General features: G+C 42.6%; 2 protein-coding genes across 2 annotated transcripts in view; one reads left to right on the forward strand and one right to left on the reverse strand.

The window, feature by feature from the left end:
* Positions 1-2,195, reverse strand: LOC139912700 (stress-associated endoplasmic reticulum protein 1-like). Its single transcript, XM_071900572.2, has 3 exons — positions 2,007-2,195; positions 1,211-1,283; positions 1-664 (listed from the first exon to the last, which is right to left on the reverse strand). The coding sequence occupies exons 1-3, from the start codon at positions 2,088-2,090 to the stop codon at positions 624-626; spliced, it is 198 nt and encodes a 65-aa protein (XP_071756673.1). The 5' UTR covers positions 2,091-2,195; the 3' UTR covers positions 1-623.
* A 957-nt stretch (positions 2,196-3,152) lies between these two features.
* The window catches only part of eif2a (eukaryotic translation initiation factor 2A), a 16,839-nt gene continuing 10,575 nt past the window's right edge, over positions 3,153-9,416 (forward strand). Inside the window, 8 exon segments of the mRNA XM_078284271.1 lie at positions 3,153-3,201; positions 4,950-5,019; positions 5,487-5,558; positions 6,142-6,260; positions 6,739-6,838; positions 7,117-7,199; positions 8,009-8,082; positions 8,449-8,593. Of these exon segments, the coding sequence (XP_078140397.1) occupies positions 3,174-3,201; positions 4,950-5,019; positions 5,487-5,558; positions 6,142-6,260; positions 6,739-6,838; positions 7,117-7,199; positions 8,009-8,082; positions 8,449-8,593 (691 nt within the window). The 5' untranslated portion in view covers positions 3,153-3,173.

A 9,416-nucleotide genomic window follows, 5' to 3' on the forward strand; every position in this document is an offset into this window, starting at 1 on the left:
TCCATGTTGAAAAGTGAATCTTTATTTTCTGATGGGTTTCTTCACACAGATGATGATCCTCTGCACACAGTGCAGTCGGACCATCCAGCTGCTGTCAGATCTACTGATCCACACTGACAGAGACTCCAGACAGACAGAGAGACTCTGGACTCTGACCTCTGACCCCTAACCCCCCCCCCCCCCCCAGAAGTGCAAACAGAGAGCAGTGTGATGCTCTGGAATGGAGGCAGAACTTGTTACAGGCAAAGACTCATGGGAAGGAAGGTCAACGTACAGCCAGGATCAAATCAACACAGATAAGATAGTGTGTGTGTGTGTGTGTGTGTGTGTTGGGGGGGGGGGAATGATAAGAGAGTCTGACTTTCAGCAGAAGAGGAATGGAGGCGAAGCGGCTGATATCTGACGTCCGATATCTGTAAAACCTGACTGCTTTTATCATGAATGACAACAACAGGGGGAGGAGCCTGGGGGGGGGGGGGGGGGGGGGGTGCATCGCCCCTGGGTGCTGTCTGTTGTTGTGTGTTGTTGTTTGCTGTCTGTTGCTGGTAAGGCACAATGTTTGCAGCACTTCCTGGTTTTGGCTCCTTGTTGTCTTAGCTCCGCCCCCCGGTGATGACATCACTTTACATGCCCATCCTGATGCTCTGGATGATCTGGAAGATAGCTGGAAGAAAAAAACATGCAAATAGTTAAATAGACATGAATGAGAGAGAGAGAGAGAGAGAGAGAGAGAGAGAATACAACTGAAGTAACAGCTTTAATTTTTCAAAATAAAAGCACTCAAAGTCCAATATTACAATTTACAATTTCCCATTTGGCAGACGCTTTTATCCATAGCGAACAGCAAGACCGAACCCTTCACTCATTAAACAGCAAAGCAGCAGCAGTATAGTAGCAGTATAGTAGTATTTAGTCTAAATCAACTAAATCAATATCATGATAATCATAAGAAATCTCCTAACATCCAAAATCACATTAAATACATTGGTTAAATAATTAAATGTTCATCCCATTGAACCGGATGGTAACGTCAGGTGTGATTCAAACAAAATATTCCTTAAAATGTTTCACACCTCACTGAGTTTTTTAATAAAATGAGCTTGTTCTCATGGGTCCGGACAGCAGAAGTGAGTCCTGGTGTCAGAACCACCAGAGGATCCACTGACAGGAGATACATGACAATATTGAATTTTCGTCCAGAGGAACCGACCTGATCCACAGACGACGAAGACGAAGAGAGCCAGGAGCCACGGACCCACTCCTTTATCCTCCCCCATGTTCCTCTGTCACACACACACACACACACACACACACACACACACACACAGAGAGAGAGATAAATAAACCAGTTTACTACATTTCCCAGCAGTCCAGCTGGAACAGGATCCAACAGTCTGAGCTGGAATGGAAGATTTCTCCTTTTTTCTCCCGTCTGTCTGAAACTGTTTAACTTGATGAAGAGTGTTTATTAAATATAACAGTTCACCAACAATCCATCTGTTCTTCCTGAAGAGTCTCACTCAGGATTTACTTTGTTTTAATGGAACTGAGCGGAGGAACTGAAACAGATCAGTCTGCTGTGGAAACTGACTGGAAAACAACATACTACTTACATATGACTTCCATAAACAGCCATGTTATGGACAGATATTAGTATTTATTATTCAGCAGTGACTGAACTGCCAGCCTCCTCTTACGTTACATGACATTTACACTGACAGATATAAAACATATCAACACATACTGAATATTAAATCATCATTTCCTTCTTCAACAGGAGTCTGAATCACTTCTCAGATCAGTCTCAGCTGCTCAGCGGCTTTTAACGGCACCAACTGGACCAACTTTAATATTCATGTTCTGACCTTCTGTCGGCATTTAACATTATTCACATTATTATTCACATTATTATTCACATTATTATTCACATTATTATTCACATTATTCACCGACTGGAGAGCAGCAGTAACTTGTGATCCAGATGTTTGGTCCGTTGTTAAACTCACCGTTGACTTGGCCACGTTCCCCCTCAGCGTGATGTTCTTGCTGTGCTTCTCGTTCGCCATGCGGATCCTCTGTTTGGCCACCATGTTGGACTTTATTTCACTTTACTGGAGTTTTTATTTTAGTTTTACTGAAAGTCTGAAGTGTCGCTGTGTGTCTGCAGGCGGGCGGGCGGCGAGAAGAACAGCTCAGACTTGTCTACGTCCTCAAAACCCAGAAGCCCCGCCCTCCTCCTGCAGCCGCCAGCGTCAAGCCGCACAGAGTCGTACGCAACACTTCCGGTCTTCACCTACAAAATAAAACCCGCGTTGACCCCCAGACCTCCAGATTTTGAATTGATGTCTCTGAGGACTTTCGCCTGGTTTTGGAATAATTGAGTTTACTGTTCAGCTTCACAGGTGATGACGCCACAGAAGGGAAACAGTGCAATATTTTTACAAGATTAATAATTTTGTCGGGAAAATGTCACATAGGCGAATGTTTATTCCCATAAATCTTCTTTATTTCTTGTGTTTGTCCAGGAATAGACAAACATTCCTGTAGTACAGTACATAAGAATAATTCACACATCAGAGAACATGAATAAATGCTGTGAAACCTGTAAAAATATGCAAACTTTGAAACGTATTTCTGAAACTGATGATGTGTTTATTGTGGTGTGTAGATGTTTATCCCTTCATCTCCTCTGTCTCGCTCTTAATCAATACTGGATATGTATACTTGTTGTTAACTGTTTTTGTTGTTGCATTAATTAATAAAAAGACTCATATCAAAACATATCGACCAACATGTTACAGTTTATTTTTTTTTTAGCATTACAAAGCACATAAGTGAAAGCTTTTACTTTGAAAGCAAGATTCACCTTACTTCCGGTAACACTTAGGCAGCTTGACGCAGCTCGCGAGCCTGCGGGCCGGTCACTCCGCCGACAGTTTCAACACACAACATTCACAAAACACGGTTTAAATTTTACCACAAAAACAATATACATTATTTGTACTAAATTTGAATGTGTGACGTCGGCACAGGTAATTCCACGTTCGAATTTATTTTTTATTATGTATTTAAAAAACTGATTGTATGCTGATGTGGCAGTGAAGGCCACGCCCCCTCCGTCTGCGTTTCCGCATTTCCGGGCCGCAATTCTTCCCCTTCCGGTACATCTAAACATGGCGCCCCCCACTCCGCTGCTCGCAGGTGGGTATCACGATCTGTACACTGACCGCTGCAGCGTGTCTGTTGTGTTTACACCGACATGTCGGTTAGGAGCTGCAGTTTCAGCGGAAAACTAAAGAATCAGCAGCAGGCGAACTGAGCTGGCAGGAGCGCTGACACGTTCCTGTCTCTCGTATGGAGAAAACCGCACGCCGAACTCCATTCAAAACCAGGCAGTTTATTATTATTTTGCTCACCGGCAAATGTGCAAACCTCCTAGAAAGAGACTTAAGATCTCTGTTGAATCCTTAGGATCTTCTGGTAAATTCGGCGTGAATCTGATTCACCTCACAGCCTTTTATTTCAATAAAATCAACTTTTATAATTGGTCCACTCTACTCCCTCCCGCGTCTGTATTTCCCTATTTTCGTGGAGGACGAGTGTGGGAATAACAGTCACGCCAGTCATAAAAAGTAACATTTTATTGACCTAACTGCGGCTTGAAGGATTGTATGTATGCCGAATTGAACAGTGAATCGTTAAGTTTTCAGAAAAGTCTCCAGTCATATTTAATGCGGTGTGTAGTTTAGCCGATAAGCTAGGTAACATTAAATTGGCAGTTTTTATTGGTGTATGTTCTATCCATACAAGAGCCACGCTGTCTCTAAGCTATGGCAAAGTCCCTGCATCTGATATCATCTACCATCGAACCCACTGATGACTGACTAGATATTATTTGATCAGTGTGAACAATTATCAGTTTAATCACCAAACTATCAGAGTGAACTTTGGTCTCTGATGGGATTTTATTAGATTTGGCTTCAAATAAATATCAGGTGGTTTTGTCTTGATCTTTGCTCTTCACTTTAAAGATAAAACTCAGGATCAGATTTAGACTCGGCTCATCATGTCAGTTCATCTCCTGTCAGCAGCAGTGATTGGCTCTGCCTCACTGCTCTGATAACCAGCAGCCGGTTGGCAGTTCAATGTTAAGAAGGCTGTTGTTCTCACTGGAGCACACAGAGGCATGCTGGGAAATGCTGCTGGTTAACGGGTCGGACTGAAACATGAAATATCATCATCCAGACAGGAAAACAGATTTCTCTGCACATTTTATTTACTCATTTAATGATTTAATTAATTCTTCATTAAACACAGTAATGTTTCCCTCCATTCAACTCTATTGACACTAAAATAACTTCATCAGTCTGGTTTCATTGGAGAGTTTTAGTGTCTAAATGTTTCAGAGGCTTTTCCACCCTGATGAGAAGAAAACTGGAGGAAACACTGAACACTGTGAATTTTTGGCATGAAAATGACAAAAAGGATTCTGAGAAAACCCTTTAGACGTCAGATAAGTTTAGAAATTGCACAAAAAAGTTTGTAAAATCTTGTTCTCTGGAGTCTGAAACTGCCTGGAGAGAAGGAAGGAGTTTAGAAAATGTAATAACTTTAAATCTAAGTAGCCATCAGACAAAATCACATTTTAACATCTGCATTGAATGTCTTTGATCAGATATTGATAGAAATAGAGGATATTTAATATTTGATTTCCTGTAATATGAGACCTTTAAGTAAGACAGAAAGCGGCTCGTGGAGCTCACAGTTTTAATCTTTTTAGTAATAATCAAGTTAATATCGAGATGCTTTTGGTCCAGATAATCGTCAGCTGCTTGTTTCATAACATTTCAGCTGAGTTTCTGAAGCAGGTTGGTACAGTGACATGTGGCCTGTCTGCTGACCTGTGTGTGTGTGTGTGTGTGTGTGTGTGTGTGTGTGTGTGCGTGCAGTGCGTGGATCCGACGGGACGCTGCTGCTCCGCGGGCCGCCCGGCTGCGAGGAAGACCCGTCCTTCCACAGGTCAGAGCTTCACCTCCAGAATATAATCTACTCACCAGGATCAGATTTTTCCTTCCCATTCATTTGAATGGAAACTGACATTGAACACTGATGAACAGATTCAACAACAGATCTGCTGCTGTGATTTTTAATTAACGTTTGGTTCTTCTATTTAGAACAGAATTTCACCAGACAGCATCTTTATTGATAGAAGAGAACACAGCGGAGGGATACCATGTAGGAGAGATAGTTCCTGTTTGGGAGACCGGATCTACTTTTATTTTAGTGTATGCTTTGGATGCTTTATTGTCTTACAGCAGGATCTGTTGTGAATCTGTTCATCAGTGTTCAATGTCAGTTTCCATTCAAATGAATGGGAAGTAAAAATCTGATGTTGGTGAGTAGATTATATTCTGGTTATGTTAAACCTGCTGTAAGTGTTCTGTAATGTTCAGTCAGGTTGTATTAAAGCAGCTGTTTATCCTCAGAGATCCTCGGCACAGCAGATGTGTGACGTTCAGCAGAGACGGGACGCTGTTCGGCTGGTGCAACGGAGACAAGTGAGACCCTGACCCCTGACCCCTGACCTCTGACCCCTGACCCCTTACTGTTGGTTGCTTGTGGACTGGTCTGGATAAATGATCAACACATCGCTATAGAGTCACGTCCTTTCATCCTATCAGAATGAAATATATTATGTTGAATATTGACACAAATATAAACACTTTTCCTATTATAACATTTATTAATTTTGTTAGTAACATTTTCACATCAGCTCATATTTCATTGAATTCTGCAAATTTGCATATCAGAGTCACAGAGCTTGTTGATTAATTCTGATGGAACTAAATAGTTGGTTGTTTATAGAGAATTCATGAAAAAAACAATGATCAATTAATTACAAAAACGATGTATTACAATGTATAAATGGAAATCTCTTATTTATTGAGATTATATTTTCATGTAAAATGCCCCATACATCCAGAAAAACACATGAATTATGCCTGTCTGTCTGTGACCCTGCCTGTCTGTCTGTGTCCCTGCCTGTCTGTCTGTGTCCCTGCCTGCCTGTCTGTCTGTGTCCCTGCCTGTCTGTCTGTGTCCCTGCCTGTCTGTCTGTGTCCCTGCCTGTCTGTCTGTCAGAGTCAGTGTAGTGAAGACGTCAGACGGCTCCGTGGTCTCGACCTTTGACCTCCCTAAGACGACTCTGCTGGAGTTCTCTCCTCTCAACACAGTGCTGGTGACCTGGCAGCCGTACAGCAGTATGACCTTCACCTGTTCACCAGTTCACCTGTTCACCTGTTCACACTTCACACTTCACCTGGTCACTAGTTTACACTACTACCAGTTAACAGTTTACCAGTTTAATAATAATAATAAACTTTATTTATATAGCAACTTTCCAAAACAAAGTTTACAAAGTGCTTTACAAAATAAAAGAAGCAGTACACAACAGTACAAAAAGAGACTACTACAGCTTATAATCACAGATGCTGTAGACATGTTTATATTATTATTAATAACAGTAGTATCAGTAGTACTTAAATAAATTTAGTTATGTAACTCATTAAAGTGGTGTTTTTATAGTACTATCATCATTACTAGTATTTTTGTTAGTGTAAGTTTTGGTGGTATTAGTATTAATAGTAGTATTACTTCTCCTGTTGTGTTCCCTCTTGGTGTGTGTGTGTGTGTGTGTGTGTGTGTGTGTGTGTGTGTGTGTGTGTGTGTGTGTGTCAGAGAGTCAGGAGAATCCTCAGGGTGACGCCAACCTGCAGCTGTGGGAGCTGCAGACCGGCCGCCTGCTCAAAGCCCTGTACCAGAAGAAGATCGAGGCCTGGTGAGTCCACCGCCACGCCATGACACGCCACGCCGCGCCACGCCACGCCACGCCACGCCACGCCGCGCCACGCCACGCCTCACTGCAAAACACACTGTACCACAACACACCGCACTGCACTGTACCGCAACACACTGGTTCAATCCCTACAACAGCCTGTATTGTTGCCTCCTGTCAAAGTGTCCTATAGCAAAACACTGAAGCCCTGCCTGGGTGACAGTCCACTGTAACTGTTGTTGTGGATTGTAATTGGTCCGTTCCTGTCTGAATGTGTGTAGGTGTCCCAGCTGGTCTGAAGATGAGAAAATCACTGTGAGGAGCGTCAACAATGAGCTTCACTTCTTTGAGAACAACGACTTCAGTAAGAAACCAGCTTCCATCTTCCACCAACACACAGCTAGCTAACAACATAAACACACAGCTAGCTAACAACATAAACAACGCACAGCTAGCTAACCAACATAAACCAACACACAGCTAGCTAACAACATAAACAACACACAGCTAGCTAACAACATAAACACACAGCTAGCTAACAACATAAACAACGCACAGCTAGCTAACCAACATAAACCAACACACAGCTAGCTAACAACATAAGCAACACACAGCTAGCTAACAACATAAACACACAGCTAGCTAACAACATAAGCAACACACAGCTAGCTAACAACATAAACCAACACACAGCTAGCTAACAACATAAACAACACACAGCTAGCTAACAACATAAGCAACACACAGCTAGCTAACAACATAAACAACACACAGCTAGCTAACAACATAAGCAACACACAGCTAGCTAACAACATAAACAACACACAGCTAGCTAACAACATAAGCAACACACAGCTAGCTAACAACATAAACAACACACAGCTAGCTAACAACATAAGCAACACACAGCTAGCTAACAACATAAACAACACACAGCTAGCTAACAACATAAACAACACACAGCTAGCTAACAACATAAGCAACACACAGCTAGCTAACAACATAAACAACACACAGCTAGCTAACAACATAAACACACGGCTAGCTAACAACATAAACAACAACATATAGTGTATTTCACAGTAAAAGCAGTGACTGATCTGTGTTCAGCCAGCTCTCTGTGCTCCAGCTGTCCGTCTGAACTAGCTGACTGCAGTGGAAATGTTTTTTCAGACACCATCGCCAACAAGCTCCATATGCAGAAGGTTTCTGACTTCGTTCTGTCACCTGGAGGTCAGCCCAGCAAGGTAGGAGCGGACAACATGAGAAACACCTGGATGTTGATCAGACCGGGTTTAGTGACAGAAGGTTGTTTAATAATCTTTATCATAGTGCAATAAAAAAGTAGGGTCCTGCACTTTAACTAGGCCAGGCAGGATGAGGTTTGTGATTGGTCGCTTCATCTGTGATCGACTTGGGCTTTTGTGATGATAGAAGGAAACAACTGTCCCGGTCCTGTTCACTTCTCCTCCTTCCCTCGTTCACTTTCTTGCCTTCCTTTGAGTTACTTCTTGGTAGGAGAGGAGAGGGAGTGAGGGATGAGAGGAAACGAGCAGCTGAGTAACTCCGCCCCTCCCTGTTTGCCCCCCCCCCCCCCCCCCCCCCCCCTGCAGGTAGCGGTCTATGTGCCGGGCAGTAAAGGCGCGCCGTCGTTCGTCCGGCTCTACCAGTACCCGCAGTTCGGCGGACCGGGCGCTGCCCTCGCCAACAAGAGCTTCTTCAAGGCCGACAGAGTCTCCATGCTGTGGAACAAGAAAGGTGAGGAGGAAGAAAACACACACACACACACACACACGCGCACACACACACACACACACACACACACTCCAGGCTTCCCACCAGTCCTGGAAATACCTGGAATGTCATGGAATTATTGAGAAGTGTATTGCAGACAGGGAAATTTGATAAATTCGCCGGTTAAGTCAGGGAATATCAGGAAATTTTACAAATGGGTCACTTTACAGTAGGGATGGGACAATATATCAAAATTCAATACATCGCAATACAAAAATGTGTCAATCTGTCTGTTGTGTCAGGAACATGAATGGTGATATCAGCTCCATGTTATTCTGCTGTCAGGAACATGAATGGTGATATCAGCTCCATGTTATTCTGCTGTCAGGAACATGAATGGTGATATCAGCTCCATGTTATTCTGCTGTCAGGAACATGAATGGTGATATCAGCTCCATGTTATTCTGCTGTAGTAATCACTAATGAGACTCTTGACCATCACAGTTTCACAAGCTCTCCATCCAAATTATATTATTGTCACTTTGTAATGACATTTTTAAATTGTTGTTTACATTCTAGCAGCCAATGGCATCACAGTTTGAATTGCTTGAAACTTGAGACTTGACTTGATGCATGAAGAGAAGACTTGAGACTTGACTTGACTTGGGTTCTGGTGACTTGGGACTTGACTCTGACTTGTACTTTGATGACTTGAAAAGGTTTCTAAAGTCTTGACTTGAGATCTTGTGTTTGTGTAAATGACTTAGATTGAAAGTGATGAGATTTGTTCCAGCGGACGACTGAATTTAAATTCTGTTTTCTGAATTTGTATGGAATGATTGAATTT

Source organism: Centroberyx gerrardi, chromosome 6, assembly GCF_048128805.1.
Source record: "Centroberyx gerrardi isolate f3 chromosome 6, fCenGer3.hap1.cur.20231027, whole genome shotgun sequence".
Lineage (NCBI taxonomy): Eukaryota > Metazoa > Chordata > Actinopteri > Beryciformes > Berycidae > Centroberyx > Centroberyx gerrardi.

What these genes read in the sequence shown, in the direction of transcription:
- LOC139912700 (XM_071900572.2), bottom strand. Translation starts at nt 2,090, where the DNA reads ATGGTGGCCAAACAGAGGATCCGCATGGCGAACGAGAAGCACAGCAAG. An exon ending in GGAACGTGGCCAAGTCAACG is followed by an intron (nt 1,284 to 2,006) that starts GTGAGTTTAACA and finishes TGTGTGTGACAG; the next exon opens with AGGAACATGGGGGAGGATAA. An exon ending in CTTCGTCGTCTGTGGATCAG is followed by an intron (nt 665 to 1,210) that starts GTCGGTTCCTCT and finishes TTTTTCTTCCAG; the next exon opens with CTATCTTCCAGATCATCCAG.